The following is a 17,607-nucleotide window of genomic DNA, read 5'->3' on the forward strand; positions in this document are numbered from 1 at the left end:
TGATATAAATGGCATTCATGCCTAACGCACATCTTGCTGCAAACAGAGCATTTTAAACCATGTTTAAAGTTAACCCATATATAATTGGCTGCTCTGCTTCAGAATTATTACTGGAGATGCTGCGTGATCCTATATTGGTAAATTTTCTGATATATAAGCTTTATAATCATCAAATAATAAGCTTCCCTTTTGTGCACACATCTTGGTTTCTATGCTTTTTGTTTCATTTCGGTTTTTTTTTTTGGCCACAGCACGTGGCTTGTGGGATCTTAGTTCCCTGACCAGGGATCGAACCTGGGCCCTCAGCAGTAATTTATTGATAGTATTGTATCAATGTCAATTTTCGGATTTTGATCATTGAACTATGGCTGTGTAAGTTAACATTAGGGGGTGCTGGGTGAAGGGTATACATAGACTCCTATTATTTTTGTAACTTTTCTGTAAGTCTAAAATTATTTCAAAAATAAAAACGTTAATTAAAAATAAAATAAGCTTCATCTGAAGCGTGATTTTCATAACACACATTAAAAACCACATCCTCCTGGTCATAGCTATGCTGAGGATTTGAATATTATTCAGAATTTCCCCTAATACTGAACTGCTCTTCACTGAAACCATGTGGTTTCACAGAATGCTGAAACGTTTTAAAAACAATTTGCATTCTCTTTCTCTTCTTTCATCTTTGAGTTTATGGAGCTCCCTGTTGTTCATTCAGAAAATAATTCTTACCAGCTTAAGCTACCAATTAATGTAAAAGAGAAGTAGGAAGGGTCCCTGATCTGAATCTGGGGTTCTCAGCTCTGTCATAAATGAACTATGAAATCACTGGCAAGTTACTCCCTCTGGGCCTCCATTTTCCACACCTATGAAATGAGTGAATTAGTAAAAGATATTTGTCTTTCTCAGTTGGGGAATTCTGTGCTTCATATTCATAATTCCTGACTCCTACTAGCTTGACCTCCACCTCCAAGTTAGGCTAAAAGTTTTGGTGTAGAAGTGACCAAAGACTGTAAATGCCAGTTTGTAGCTCAGTATGTCAAGACATTAACCAAAGTTAATGTATGTGGCATAGATAATTGGGTTCTTAATTTTTAATATCTCAGAAAGTTTAATAAAGATCTTAATCTCATTTAAATCTCTTGATTTTACACACTAATGAATAGCAGTGAGTTATATTCACATGGTGAAATTCAATCTATCCAAATCAGAAGCTTCATTTTAGGACCATATTTCAAATTCCTTTCCCACAGAAGCATCGTTCGGCAGCCACAAGTATGGCACACCTGACTCTTTCCTCCCCTTTCTTTTCCTGATCCCTCTTGCTGAAGGTATAGGGAATAGAGATTGACTCAAAGTCAGACATTGGTGGCCTAAACCACCAATCTCTAGATTATTACAAGCTGACCTAGAGCCTAAAAGAATACTTGTCTTTTTTTTCTTAATTTTATTGAAGTACAGTTGATTTACAATGTTGTATTAATTTCTGCTGTACGGCAAAGTGACTCAGTTATCACAGGATATTGAATATAGTTCCCTGTGCTATACAGTAGGACCTTGTTGTTTATCCATCCTATATGTACTAGTTTGCATCTGCTAATCCCAAACTCCCAATCCTTCCCTCCCCCACCCCCCTTCCCATTGGCAACCACAAGTCTGTTCTCTGTGTCTGTGAGTCTGTTTCTATTTCATAGATATGTTCATTTGTTTCGTATTTTAGATTCTACATATAAGTGATATCATATGGTATTTGTCTTTCTCTTTCTGACTTATCTTGCTTAGAATGATAATCTCTAGGTCCATCCATGTTGCTGCAAATGGCATTATTTCATTCTTTTTAATGGCTGAGTAATATTCCATTATATCTATATCTATCTAACTATATATTTATAGAGATATATATATACCACATCTTCTTTATCCATTCATCTGTCAATGGACATTTAGGTTGCTTCCATGTCTTGGCTATTGTACATAGTGCTGCATAGTGAACACTGGGATGCATGCATTTTTTTTTTTTTATCAATTTATTTATGTATTTATTTGGCTGTGTTGGATCTTCGTTGCTGCGCTCAGGCTTTCTCTAGTTGTGGCAAGCAGGGGCTACTCTTCATCGCAGTACACAGGCTTCTCATTGCGGTGGCTTCTCTTGTTGTGGAGCATAGGCTCTAGGTGTGCAGGCTTCAGTAGTTGTGGCACGTGGGCTCAGCAGTTGTGGCTCACGGGCTTAGTTGCTCCGTGGCATGTGGGATCTTCCCAGACCAGAGCTCGAACCCATGTCCCCTGCATTGGCAGGTGGATTCTTAACCACTATGCCACCGGGGAAGTCCCCATGTATCTTTTTGAATTACGGTTTTCTCCAGATATATGTCCAGGAGTGGGATTTCTAGATAAAAGAACAATTTTCTTTTTGCCCATAATGACACTGGAAAAATGACTTCTCTTCTGTTTGTTTCTCACTTACCATCCCGTTAAAAATTCTTTTTTCATTGTGGCCACTTTGACATTTGCCCCACTGACCTTTCTGCCTTTAATTTTTTCCCAAATAGCCCTACTGAATTAGCCCCCCACAACTCTGAGTTATTACATTGTTATTCCACTCTTTAATGATTTTTCATCTAAACATTAACTACCACTTCAAAGTTCCTATGTTTGCGATGATCCCGTTAGAATATTTTACTGAACCCAAATGAAGAAATTCCTTTTCCCTTTACTCCAGAGTATCCATATAATTGCCCTCAAATCTCTTCTTGAGGGGTACTGGAAAAAAAAATACTTGGTTTTTGGAGTTGTTGATCTAGGGTTTAAATCCTGGCTGTACCACTTATTTGCAGCCTTGGGAAATTTATTAAATTCCTGTAAATGGGAATATTACATACCTTAGAGAATATTCCAAAACTCAGTGATGTAATATGTGTGAAGCACACAGCACCAGGCCAGTCCTTCCAAGAGGAACCTACCACCTCAGTGGTGCCTGTGATGATCTCAGCCACGATGCTGATGACAGTAATTACTCGTAGACTGGCACGCATGGAGCAACCACCTCTACTGCCCTCAGCCACCGAGCTACACCCTTCCAGCTTTCCTGCACCTTGGCTAACATGTGCTTCTTCCCGAAATGGTAGGTGGTCCTCTATTTGGCTTGAGAACAGAGCATTCTTTTTTCAAATGGTTGGAGTATCTTCATTATACACATAGACCATAGGACCTAGAATCTAAGGATAGTAGATTCTTTAGAATTAAGTGTGTAAATGGACAAAGAAAGGATGTTTTTAATGTCATGGTCTCAACTGTGAAGGTATGACAATCCTTCAAAACTATGGCCAGATTCTGCATATCTTCCAGTTATACACCCACTTCCATTCATTCCTTAAAATATCATGAAATGTTGTTACATACAAAGGGATATCTGTAATATAATTTTTATTTATTTATTTATTTTTGGCTGCATTGGGTCTTTGTTGCTGCGCACGGGCTTTCTCTAGTTGCGGTGAGTGGGGGCTACTCTTTGTTGCGGTGAGCAGGCTTCTCACTGCGGTGGCTTCTCCTGTTGTGGAACACGGGCTCTAGGCGTGCAGGCTTCAGTAGTTGTGGCACGTGGGCTCAGTAGTTGTGGTTCGCGGGCTCTAGAGCGCAGGCTCAGCAGTTGTGGCGCACGGGCTTAGTTGCTCCGTGGCACGTGGGATCTTCCCAGACCAGGGATTGAACCCGTGTCCCCTGCATTGGCAGGCAGATTTTTAACCACTGCACCACCAGGGAAGTCCCTGTAATATAATTTTTAAAGCATGATAATAAAATGATCACCTGTGAACCTACCATCCAACTTGGGAAATAGAATGTTAGTGCCGTTTAGGCTCCCTGGGTGTCCCTCCTCAACGCCACAGCCCGTGTCCCTTGGCTCCCTGAGTTACAGTATTGTGTTTATCATTCCTGTGATCTTTGTTATAATCACATTTATTGCTCTGCTATATATTCAGAATTGTAAATGGGAGTCTATTGCATATATTCTTCTGCAACTTATTTTTCACTCAACGTCTGTATTGATGTGTATAGCCCTATTTTAATCATTTTTGCTTCTATTTAGAGTTCCATTGCCTGAATAAACCACAATTTATTTATTAGTTCTCCAGGCAATGGGCACTTTCTCCCCAGTTTTTACTACTTTGAACATTTTTGTAAATGCCTCCCGGCACTTATCTGCAAGGGTTTCTTTAGGTATATACTCCAGAAGCATTGTTCACAGTTTATATAAATAAATAAATAAATAAATACACACACACACACACACACACACACACACGATAGATGTTTATACTATGTATTTACATATAATTATTAAAAGATAACTAAATGTTTCATGTGTTATATATTAATATTTACATACTATATATGTGTGTAATATATATTATAAATATATAATTATGTAATTCCAAGAGTGTTTGCCAATTTACACTCCCATCAACCTCAACATATGAGTGATATTGCCTATCTTTTGATTTTTCACCCATCTAAAGAATACACAAATGTTATCTCAATATGGGTTTTTTAAAAAAATTTTTAACTGGAAGGTTCTTTAAATTCTATAGTGCTTTAAAATTTTCAAAAGTTTCACACACAATTTCATGTAATCCCATAATAGCCTTTCCCCCCATCCCTATGTTGCCCCTCCCCCCTTCCCTCTCCCCACTGGTAACCACTAGTTTGTTCTCTGTATCTGTGAGTCTGCTGCTTTTTTGTTTTATTCACTAGTTTGTTGTATTTTTTAGATTCCACATATAAGTGACATCCTACAGCATTTGTCTTTCTCTGACTTATTTCACTTAGCATAATACCCTCTAAGTCCATCCGTGTTGCTGCAAATGGCAAAATTTCATTCTTTTTTATGGCTGAGTAGTATTCCATTGTGTATATATACCACATCTTTATCCACTCATCTGTTGATGGACACTTGGGTTGCTTCCATACCTTGGCAATCATAAATAATGCTGCTATGAACATTGGAGTGCGTGTGTCTTTTCGAATTAGTGTTTTCTCAGTATGGTTTTCATTTGCATTTTCCTCACATTCTTTCATATATTAGCCACTTATATTATTTCTTCTATGAAATGCCTGTTTATATATTTTGACCATATTCTTTTGTGTTTTCGTCTACTTGATTTTTAGGAGTTCTTTGTATACTCTACATACTACTCATTTGGTGATTGTATTGAAGCATTTATCTTCATGTTGGACACTTGTCTTTTCACTCTTGGTGGTGTCTTTTTTGATTAAAATTTCTAAATTTTAACATAGCCAAATTTATTAATCTTTTTCTTAGAGATTGTGCTTTGATATTTTAAATCCTTGCCTACATTAGAGCCATAAAGATATTCTTTTGTATTTTCGTTTTAAATGTTTATAGTTTTATCTCATTTAAGTATCAAATTCAATTGAATTGGATTTTTTTTTAATATGAGTAGAGAATCCACTTTTTTCCTTCATGTGTATAACCAGTTGTCCTAACACCATTCATTGAATATCCACTCTTCCCATTGATCTGCAATGCCAACTTTGTCATGTATCAAGTTTCCATATACTAATGGGCCTATTTCTGTGTTCTCTATTCTGTTCCATCAGTCTATTTAACTATCTCTGTGTGTAATATCCTGCTAAGTATCACAGCTTTATAGTAAGTCTTTTTTAAAAATATTTATTTGGCCACATCGGGTCTTAGTTGCGGCACACGGCTACCTTCGTTACAGCGTGCAGGCTTCTCTCTAGTTGTGGTGTGCGGGCTCAGTAGTTGTGGAGCGTGGGCTCTAGAGCACGCAGGCTCAGTAGTTGCCGCGCAAGGGCTTAGTTGCCCCGTGGCGTGTGCGATCTTAGTTCCCCGACTAGGGATCAAACCCGCATCCCCTGCATTGGAAGGAGGATTCTTAACCCCTGGACCACCAGGGAGTCTTGATAGCTTAAAAGTTAAGGCAAGTTCCTTACCTGACCTTGTCTTCTTTTTCAAGAGTATTTTGACTCTTCTTAGTTATTTGCTTCCCTCTATAAGTTTAGCTTAAATGTGTGAAGTTCTGTGAAAAACCTTGTTGGGATTTTGAATGAAACTGCATTAAAGCTATATAGATAAATAGCTTACCCATGAACTTCTTATCCATTTGCTTCCTTATTTTTAAAATTTTATTACTGTTTTATTAAAGTTTTAAAATGTTTTCTTCATAAAGATCTTATTCATTTATAATTTTCAATGGTACTATAAATGGTATCTTATAAATTGTATTTTATCTGTTTGTTGCTGGTATATAGACATGCAACTGCAAACTTGCTAAACTAGCCTATTAATTATAATTTAGATTCTTTTGTTTTCTACATAATCACAGGCTCTTACTAATGATGGTTTGTTTCTTCCTTTTTATATTAAGTATCTATCTGTGCATAATAAATTACATCAAACTTAGTGGCTTAAAAGAACATACACTTATTATCCCCATGTTTCTGTGGCTCACTTAGCTGGGTCCCCTGCTCAGGGCCTCACAAGGCTTCAATTAATGTGTCAGCCAGGCTGTGGTCCTTTTCAGAGCTTAGGACCTTCTTCCAAGATCACATGGCTGCTGGCAGAATTCAGTTATTTGAGGCTGTAGAACTGAGGTCCCCATTTTGTTGCTGTCAACTGGGGGTTGCTCTCAGCTTCTAGTAACTCCCACAGTTCCTTGCCATGTGGCCGATTCACAGGCCTTCTCACATGACAGTTCACTATTTCAAAGCCAGTAGCATACTCATCTAGTCACTAAGAGTCCTACATAACAATGTAATCATAAGAGTGACTAATTCTGTCACTTTTGCCACAGAACATAATCCAGTCAAGGGAATGCCTACACCCATCATCTTTGCCATATTCTACTGACACTTGCTAGAAGCAAGTCTCAGGTTCTGCCTACACTCAAAGAGAGGATGTGATTCATTGGAGATTATCTTTGGGTGGTAAGGTAGTTAGAATTTCCCATTCTAATAGCTTTATATTTCTTCTTCTTGCTACACTGCACAGTCTAGGCCTCCAGTATAATATTGACAATAAATTGTGGTCTTATCATCTTAAAGGAAGTGGTTTAATGATTCACCAGAAAGATGTTTGCTGTAAGTTTTTTGTAAATGCCATTTACCAGGTTAAAGAAGTTCTACTTGAAGTTTTCTAGTTTCTTTAAATTATAAATGACTGTTGAATTTTATCAAACAATTTTTTCTATATCCTTTGAGGTGATATATATATTTTTTCTCCATTGTCAAGCCACTCTTGCATTCCTGGAATAAACTAGATTATCAACTTTTCTTTCCTATTTATTGCTGGATTTTGTTTGCTATTTTGGATCTTTCAAATGTGTCATGATTGAGATTAATCTTTGTTATTCTAATCTCTTGAAACTGAGTTGGATTTTTTTCCTTCTTTTTCTATGCTTTGGAATAATTTGTAGGATTATTTGCTTTCTGAATATTTTAAACTCTCCTGAGAAATGGTCTGAGCTTATTGTTTTCTTTCTGGGAAGATTTTAAAAATAGAGATCCTATTTCTTTAACAAACAGTTATTAAATTATCATTTTTCTTTTAAACTACCCAAAGAGAGCCTCTGGCCCATTTCTTCTTTTCTCTTCTGGAAATCTGATTATACAAATGTTACTTTCTTATACTCATCTTTACCTCTCTTTCATATTTCTTTTCTCTTTGATTCTCTCTGCTGCATGTGGAGAATTTCTTTAGATCTATTTTTCAGTGTCTAATCTGTTGTTAAATTAAACTAGAACTAGATCCCACAGGCCACAATTAAGACCTGGCACAGCCCAATAAATAATATTTTAAAATAAATAAAAATTAAAAAAAATAAACCCCTTCACTAATTTTTTTTTTCAGCTCCGTTAGGTCACTTTTATAGTCTCCTGCTCTATACTTCATTCTAAGTTACACATATTTTTAGATTCTGAATATGATAAGCCCAATATTTAAAGGCTCTGTGAGTCTGATTCTGTTGGCTGTTGCTTCTGCTGGTGTACATTCATGGTGCTTTCTTTCCTTATGTGTTTTGTAATTTGAAGACTGGGTTTATGCTGAGTTCCTTCACATACAGTTTTTGTTTGCTTGTGCCAGATCCTGAACACTACTAGCCTGAGGCCACTGTAAACTAAATTCTTAATTTAAGGTGGAGTTTTTTTTTTTTTTAAAGAATCCTCAGTCCTTTCAGTTGTATGAATCTGAATCACGTTGCTATACACCGTAATAGAAATTAGTTCTGGGCTTCCCTGGTGGTGCAGCGGTTAAGAATCCACCTGCCAATGCAGGGGACATGGGTTCGAGCCCTGGTCCAGGAAAATCCCACATGCTGCGGAGCAACTAAGCCCGTGCGCCACAACTACTGAGCCCGTGTGCTACAACTACTGAAGCCTGCACGCCTAGAGCCTGTGCTCCGCAACAAGAGAGGCCACTGCAATGAGAAGCCCGCGCATCGCAACGAAGAGTAGCCCCCGCTCGCCACAAATAGAGAAAGCCCGGGCACAGCAACGAAGACCCAACACAGCCAAAAATAACAAACAAATAAAATAAATAAATAAATAAAAATTAAAATAAAAAAAAAAGGAAATTAGTTCTGATTTTGGCATGATGACCTAAAATTCTATAAGTGATTAGTATAAGCCCTTTATTTCTATAAGGTTACTTCACTATAGTGACCCAGACTTAGGTAAGGGTAGTTAATTTAGTGTGAAAATATAAATATGTATATATGCAAATATAGAAACTACATGTATATGTAAATATAGTCTATGCATATAAATTTGTCTGTAAATCCTCTCAACTGTTATAGTCCTCTGATGACATCACATGTATGGCGACTTATATTTCAAAGAAGTATGGTCACTGAATGAAAAGAAAAAGGTTACAGGAAGTTGTCTTAAACTTATTAGTAATTCTAAGATACTCTTTTTGTTTAGAATTACTAGTTGAATCCATAAAAGCTGGTAACTTTTTTCCATGCAGGAATATTTTTCAGTTACCACTGTATATACTTTTAAACAATTTAACATTTATACCATTCAAATCAGATGCAATAATGAACACAATACAGGAAAACGTCTAGTAAAATTATTTAATTATAATATGAATCTCCAACAGCTTGAAGTAAAAATTTCCATGATCTTCAATTGAACTGTATGCCACTTTCTTTTAGAATGTCCCGTTTTTCATTAAAATAATTCCTAAACCACTCTATATGTTCAACTTTCTGTTTAACACTCAGATATGGGTTTTTGGAAAGGCCACAGGTCACCAACTCCATGAAGTGACGAATTGGTCCTTGTTTTGGAAAATCCTCCAGGTATTTATCCAGAAATATATGTTCATGAAATTCTGAACCATCATCATCAAAACCTAGGAAATGAGACAAAATACGTTACAATTTTGAATGTAAAACCTACACGATAAAATTAACATTAATGATGTAGTATAGCATTACAGTAAAGGCATGAACATTGGAGTAAAACAGAGGTTTGCTCACCAATTTAACAACCATGTGATTGGGCAAATTAACTTCACTGAGCAACAGTTTCCTCAGGCATAAAATGAGTATTAAGACAGCACCTTCTTCATGGGGTTTTATAAGGTTAAATAGACATAAATCTTATAAAGCTCCTTTACAATGCTTAGCATACTACAAATATTCAAAATGTAGCAGCAATTACTACTAATGGATATTTTAATATCTAAAGAAACCACTAAGAAAACTATACAAACTACACTAAAAAAATACATAAAGCAAAATAAGATGGAATCCTAAGATATATTCAAGCAGCTCACAGGAAGCCAAGAAAAGACAGAGGAGTGAGAAACAGAGAAAATGAACATAAAACAAATAACAAAATGAGACTTAAATCCTAACAAATCAATAATTACTTTAAATGTAAATGTCTAAATATACCATCAAAAGAAAAACACGATCCAACTATATGCTATATACAAGAAACTCACTTCAAATATTTACCTATAACGTAGGTAGGTTGAAAGTAAAAGGATGAAGGCGGACATATCTTGCTACCATTAATTTTTAAAAAAAGAATGCATGAGTGGCTATAGGAATATCAGACAGAGACTTCAGAGCAAAGAAAACTACTAGAGAGAAAGAGGAACATTACATAATAAAAGGATCAACCCACCAAGAAGACAAAGCAATCTTAATTATGTATGCACCAAACAAAAGAGTTTCTAAATACATGAAAGAAAAGTTGATAGAAATAAAGTAGAAATTTAAAAATCCACAATTACAGTTGGAGGTTTCAATACCTCACTGTCAACAATTGCGAGAACTACCAAGGAGAAAATTAGCAAAGACACAGAAGAACTGAACAACATCAACCAACAGGATCACACTGACATCTACGGAACACTCTACCAGACTACTGCAGAATACAAATTCTTTTCAAGTATCCATGGAACATTCACCTAGTTTAACCATATCCTGGGTCACAAAACAAATGTCAACATATTTAAAATAACTGAAATAATATACAGTATGTTCTCTGATCATAAAGGAATCAAAATTGAAATCGGTAACAGGAAGACAATAGGAAAATCTTCAAACAGTTGGAAATTAATGTAAGTAATTCATGGTCATAAAGGAAATCTCAAAAGAAATAATATTTATTTATTTATTTGGATGTGCAGGTCTTTAGTTGTGGCAGGCGGGCTCCTTAGTTGTGGCATGCAAGTGGGATCTAGTTCCCTGACCAGGGATTGAACCTGGGCCCCCTGCAGTGGGAGTGTGGAGTCTTAACCACTGTGCCACAAGGGAAGTCCCTCAAAAGAAATTTTAAAAAACACATAGAATTGAATGAAAATACAACAAATCAAAATTTGTGGGACACAGCTAAAACAGTGCTGAGAGGGAAATATATAGCACTGAATGCACACGTAAGAGGAGAAGTCTCAAATCAATAATCCAAGCTCCCACTTTAAGAACCTAGTAAAAGAAGAGCAAAATAACCCCAAAGCAAACAAAAGGAAGGAAATAATAAAGATAACATCAGAAATCAATAAAACTGAAAACAAGAAAATAGAGAAAAATCAATGAAACCAGTACCTGGTTCTTCACACACACACACACACAAAACAAAAAACCAAAAATTGATACATTTCTAGCAAGTCTGATAAAGAAAAAAGAGAAGGCACAAACCAACAATATTAGCAATGAAAAGGGGGTTATCATTATAAATCCTGAAATCATTAAAGGGATAATAAAGGAATACTCCAAATAACCTTACACTCACAAATTCAACAACTTGAAAAAAATGGACAACTTTAAAAAAATCCATTGAACTACCAAAACTCAACCAAAATAAAAGATAACCTGAATAATCTTATAACTATTAAAGAAAAGAAATATGTAATTTAAAAGCTCTCAAACATTTAAAGAAAAACTAACACCAATTTTACACAATCTCTTCCAGAAACTAGAAGACAGGATACTTCCTAACACATTTTATGAGACCAGCATTACCTTGTTAAAAAAACAAAGACAAAACAACAACCAAAAACAGGAGCAAGAGAGAGAGAGAACTACAAAACAATATCTCTAATAAACTTAGAGGAAAAACCTTTAAACAAAATTAGCAGACAAATCCAACAACGTATAAAAAGATGTATACACCAAGATCAAGTGGGATTTACTTAAGTAGGATTCTACTGCAAGGCTGGTTCAACATCTGAAAATCAAGGTAATCTACCATATCAACGGGTTAAAGAAGAAAAATCGTATGACCCAACACTCACTTTGATAAATACTCTCAGCAAATTAGGAAAAGAGAAGAACTACATCAACATGGTAAACCTACAGCTAATATCATAGTGAAAGACTGAAGGCTTCTCCCCTAAGTTCCTGAACAAGGCAAGGAGATCAGCGCTCACTACTCTTACTCAACATAGTACTGAAAGTTCCAGCCACTGATAAGGGAGGCAGGAAGAAAAGTCACGGAGGTGGGAAAGGAAGACATAAAACTATTTGTAGATGACATGATTGTCTACATAGAAAATTCCAAGGAATCTACAAAAAAACTCCTAGAACTAATTAGTGAGTTCAGTAAGGTTACAGGATACAAGATCATAAAAATAAAAATCACTATTTAAATTGGAAGACTCAACATAGTAAAGATGTCATTTCTCTCCAAACTGATCTACAGGTTTAATGTACTTTCTACCAAAATTCCAGCCAAGTTTTGCCACAGACAAGCTTATTCTAAAATTTATATGGAAAGGGTTAAGTCCTCGAAGAGTTAAAACAATCTTGAAAGAGAAGAATAAAGTGGGAGGAATAATGCTAGGGCTGACTATACAGCTACAGTACAGGCATGCCTCGTTTCATTGTGCTCTGCTTTATTGTGCTTCACAGATATTGCCTTTTTTCTTCTTTTTTTCTTTTTCTTTTTTTTTTTTTTATAAATTAAAGGTTTGTGGCAACCCTTTGTCAAGCAAGTGTATCTACACCATTTTTTCCAATGGCATTTGCTTACTTCCATGTCTCTATGTCACATTTTGGTAATTCTCACAATGTTTCAAACTTTTTTCATTATTACTATATTTGTTATGCTGATCTGTGATTGGTGATCTTTGCTGAAGGCTCGGATGATGGTTAGCATTTTTTAGCAATAAAGTATTTTTTAATTAAGGTATGTACTTTTTTTAGACATAATGTTATTGCACACTTAATAGAATACAGTGTAGTGTAAACATAATTTTTATATGCACTGGGAAACCAAAAGATGCATGTGACTTGCTTTATTACAATCTTTGCTATATTGCAATGGTCTGGAAACACACCTGCAATATCTAAGGTATGCCTGTAATCAAAAGAGTATGGTATTCACAGGGAACTCTACTCAATACTATGTAATGACCTATATGGAAAAAAAAATCTAAAAAATAGTAGATATATGTATATGTATAACTGACTCACTTTGCTGTATACCTGAAACTAACACAACACTGTAAATCAACTATATGCCAATAAAAATTAAAAAGAAAAAAAAAGAGTATGGTATTGGCAGGCGGTAAGACACAAAGGTTGATGGAACAAAAATCGAGGACCCAGAAATAGACCCTGTTATGGACTGCCAACACGTGGATCTTGGACTTACAGCCTGCAGACTTTGAGAAGTAAATTCTGTTGTGTAAGGCACCCAGTCTGTGATATTTTGTTATAAAAGCCTTAGCAGACTAACACAGATCCACATGAATATGCCCAACTTTTTACAAAGATGCATAGATAATTCAATGGAGAAAGGACAGCCTTTTCAACAAATGGTGCCAGAAGAATTGAAAAAGAACCTCAACCTCATACAAATTAACAAAGAATGGATCACGGTCTAAACTATATATCTAACAGAAAAAAAACCAGAGGAAATTCTTCTGGTTCTAGGGCTGGCAAAGAACTTGACACCAACAGCACAATCCATAAAAGGAAAAATTGGACCCCATCAAAATTGAAGACTTTTGGTCTGTGAAAGAATCTGTTAAAAGGATACAAAGACAAGTTATAGACTGGGAGAAAATATTTGCAAACCATATATTCAACGAAGTATATGGAATATATTTAAAAACTCAAAACTCAACAGAAAAAAAGATAATCCAACTAGAAAATGGGCAAAAAACAAGAGACATTTCACATTTCAAGAAGAGATACAGATAGCAAACACACACATGAAAAAGATGTTCAACCTCATTAGCCATTAGGGAAATGCAGATGAAAAACACAATGAAATATTAATAAACACCAATCAGAATGTGAACACATCTAAAAGAAAATAACATCAAATGCTGGTGAGAAGGAGAAACTAGATCATTCATATAATGCTGGTGGAAATATAAAGTGGCATAGCCATTCTGGAAAACAACTTGGAAGTTTCTTTAAAAACTAAACATGTAACTACCATACTACCCAGCAACTGCACTCCTGAGTATTTATCCCAGGGGAATGGAAATTTGTATTCATACAGAAACCTGTACATGAATATTTACAGCACCTTTATTGTAATAGCCAAAAACTGGTAACAGCCCAGATGTCTTTTATCAGGGGAATGGTTAAACAAACTGTAAGGTACATTCAAACCATGGAATATTACTCAGCAATAAAAACAACAGCAGCAAAAAACCCCTATTGACACACATAACAACTTGGATACATCTCCAGAGAATTAATCATGCTGAGTGGGGAAAAAAAGCCAATCCTCAAAGGTTACATACTGTGTGATTCCATTTGTACGTCTTTCTTGGAATGACAAAATTATAGAAATGGAAAATGGAGTTAGTAAGATTGCCAAGGATCAGGGACTAAGAAAGGACGGCAGTGGGAGGTGAGTGGATGTCGTTATGAAAGAGTGTAAGAGAGATCCTTGAGGCGACAGGACTGTTCTGTGTCCTGACTGTGGTCGTGGTTACATGAGTCTACATATGTGATAAAACTGCACAGAACTAAGCACACAAACACACTCACACGAAGGAGTACATGTAGAACTGGTGGCATCTGAACACGGCTGAAAGATACGGCTGCCGGCCGCCTGCCTGGGATACTGGGCTGTGGTTACGTGGGCGGTAACTACTGAGGGAAGATGGGTAAAGGGTATGTGAGATATTTATCATTTAATACAGCTGCATGTGAACCCACAATTACCTCAAAATAAGAAGTTTAAAAATGTTCTCTAATCACTTACAATTATCTTACACTTATTGAAAGAGATTTTAAAAATTTTATTTGGACATTTAAAGATCTATTCATCACTTTTATAAAAACTGAAACACACAAGAAATAAATTAAGGCGTTAGACTGCCAAATGGCCACGTACTAATCCTATGCTTGTACACATGCCCCTTTGCAATGTGCCTTTGCCATTCTTCCCATAAAGAGGTAGATACAGCCTGTTTCTCCAACCCTTAAATTTGAGGTTGGCCAGGTGACCTGCTTTGGTCAATGGGACATTACCAAACACAATGCAAACAAAGGCCTGAAAAGCGCTTGCACATCAATCCTTGCTCTTCCTTGTGTTAGGAACTCTTCTATAGCCAGGTGAACAGCCCAGGCTAGCCTGTGAGATGGTGAGTGACATATAACCCTCTTATCGCCTTCTCTGACAACCAACCAGCCAGCACCAACTAGACATTTGAGAGAAGCTACTCTAGAACAACCCACCCCCAGCCAACCTGCCAAAACCAACCAGAAAACCCATAAGCTCATGAGCAGTTACAACTTAGCTGTTGTTTTACTAAGTTTGGGGTGGTCTGTTATGTAGCAAAAACTGATTGACATGATCGGCTGAGGTATTCCTAAAACTTCTTCACGTTCAGAATCCAACTCTTCTGAACTGGCTTTTCAACTTGGAGTTGTCAGCAGCCGTGCTTTCCAACTTCTGTTAGGAACATTTGCGATGCAGCGTTTCTTAAGAGTGTTCCACTATGGCCTCTCTGACGCCCCTAATGCAAATCTGGATGCATATCCACAACAGGCAATGACAACTGCTGCTTCACTGATGCCTGACTAGCATAACCAGGTGCATCACGATTTCAGAGATATTTAAAACGGTGAAAGACAAAAGTAGTCATATTCAATGAAATACAGGGAAAAAGCTGTGCAGGAATTTTTTAAATGGAAGTTTTCTCTATCCTATAACCCCCCAAAGTTTCTACTCACATTTTCCCAGGCTAATCACTTCCAAGACTAATCACTTCTAAGGTGTATATCCTCCTAGTCCTTTCCCTAAATGCATATGTATTTTTTAAAAATAAGACAAATTATTGTTTAAAAAAATCTTTCTCTGAATCCCATTCAGAATTCTCTATGGTTCTCAATAGTTTATACCACCAAGCAAGCATGTTGTTACTCCTTTACTTTTTTTCCTTTTGTTTTTAAGGCATAGGCACCTGGGGATAGGAATGGGAGAAGTGCAATCCAGAGAGGTAAAAAATGAAAAATAAAAGCCTCGCTTTGCTAAAAGGTCTTTTCCATATCGTCAAACACTGCTAACAGTTTCCTGTGACAATTATTCTTCAAAAAAAAAAAAAAAACCCAATATGGCTAATGTGAAAAACAAGGCAGGTTTACATGTTCAATATATTTGAAAGAGTATGTTAGGGCTAAAAAATAAGGTCTGTAGCACTGGAAACTTAATAAATCAAGGTGATAAGTGCTCTCAAAAATCCAAGGGTGACTTCTGGATTGAGATTTTGTTGTTGTTGTTAGTTATTAGTATCCTTAGATGTACTTAAAATATAAGACTTAAGACAGAAAATTTTGCAAGAGAAATCATTTTTAAAAATAGCTGTGTTGGGCTTCCCTGGTGGCGCAGTGGTTGAGAGTCTGCCTGCTAATGCAGGGGACACGGGTTCGAGCCCTGGTCTGGGAAGATCCCACATGCCGCGGAGCGGCTGGGCCCGTGAGCCACAACTACTGAGCCTGCGCGTCTGGAGCCTGTGCCCCGCAACGGGAGGGGCCGCGATAGTGAAAGGCCCGCGCACCGCGATGAAGAGCGGCCTCCGCACCGCGATGAAGAGTGGCCCCCACTTGCCGCAACTAGAGAAAGCCCTCACACGAAAACTAAGAGACCCAACACAGCCATAAATAAATAAATAAATAAATAAATAAATAAAGTATTAAAAAAAAAAAAAAAATAGCTGTGTTAACACAAGCTCAATAATCAATTTATTAAATCATTAACAGATCGACTATCTCTGACATAAAGTTATAATGAGTTAATGGGTATAGCAATTATGACTATGCTATATTAGGTGGAAAAGCATCTAAGGGCATAGGTGATCTTATTTCTTATTACTCTTCCCCTAGATGAGAGATCAACCATCTTTTTAACTCAGAATGTTCCAGCAGGGCGTAATGAACAGATCCTTCCTGAATAAGTCAATGAGTGAATGAAAGCCAAGTGGTACTGGCAAGTAAAACAAAGGAAAAAACGAGAAAGAGATAAAGAGGGGATACTATATACAAAAATAAGTTCCAGATAGATTAAACAGGAAAAGGCTAACAGATCTGACTATGTCCAAATTAAAACCACTGTTGGTTGAAGACATTCTGAACAGTTAAAAGATAAGCAACAAGGACTTCTAGTTAAAATGTAGCAGATTGAACCCGTGCTTTAAAAATCTCTGCTCCCCTGTAATATCTACTACATGGCAATAAAAGGAATAAAAAGACAAAGAGAACAGAAGAAGAAACAATAACAGACAGGAGGTATCAGCAAAATGTTAGAAGAAGGACAGTGGACAGATAAGTAGTAACTGACTCAGCTGAGTCAAAGATGCTAAAACCAAATTAAGAAGCAGACTTCAAAGGCTTCGGGAATTAGTGGCAGCATATACCACTGAAATTAGGAATGGGGATGAGGGACAAAAAACCAGAGGATTAATTAAAATTGGTTTAGGGAATACTTAGATCTCCCATCTTCTACCTATATCTCTAGATGACTACACCATCCATTTCCCAAAGAAGATGGGCAGTTTACTTTTTGGAGAAACTAAAACAGAAAGAGGAATGAGTCACTAAATTGATAAGAAGGGGAATTAAGTGAAAGTCTGTGTGCTGAATGGTGAGA

General features: G+C 36.5%; 1 protein-coding gene and 1 long non-coding RNA gene across 5 annotated transcripts in view; one reads left to right on the forward strand and one right to left on the reverse strand.

Moving 5' to 3' along the window:
* Positions 1 to 17,607, forward strand: part of LOC132352544 (uncharacterized) — a 64,104-nt gene that overhangs the window by 27,930 nt on the left and 18,567 nt on the right. The window contains exon 4 of one of the 4 annotated variants that reach the window (XR_009498769.1): positions 11,467 to 12,555. The exons of the other annotated variants lie outside the window; for them this stretch is intronic. This is a non-coding gene — a long non-coding RNA (uncharacterized LOC132352544). Of the gene's footprint in view, positions 1 to 11,466; positions 12,556 to 17,607 lie in introns of those variants that run through there. 4 annotated transcript variants of the gene reach the window in all.
* MRPS31 (mitochondrial ribosomal protein S31) overlaps positions 9,099 to 17,607 on the reverse strand; it is a 37,193-nt gene continuing 28,684 nt past the window's right edge. The window contains exon 7 of the mRNA XM_059903099.1: positions 9,099 to 9,394. Coding sequence (XP_059759082.1) covers positions 9,165 to 9,394 — 230 coding nt within the window. The 3' untranslated portion in view covers positions 9,099 to 9,164. The remainder of the gene's footprint in view (positions 9,395 to 17,607) is intronic.

The sequence above is a fragment of the Balaenoptera ricei genome, chromosome 18 (assembly GCF_028023285.1).
Source record: "Balaenoptera ricei isolate mBalRic1 chromosome 18, mBalRic1.hap2, whole genome shotgun sequence".
In the NCBI taxonomy this organism is placed as follows: Eukaryota; Metazoa; Chordata; class Mammalia; order Artiodactyla; family Balaenopteridae; genus Balaenoptera; species Balaenoptera ricei.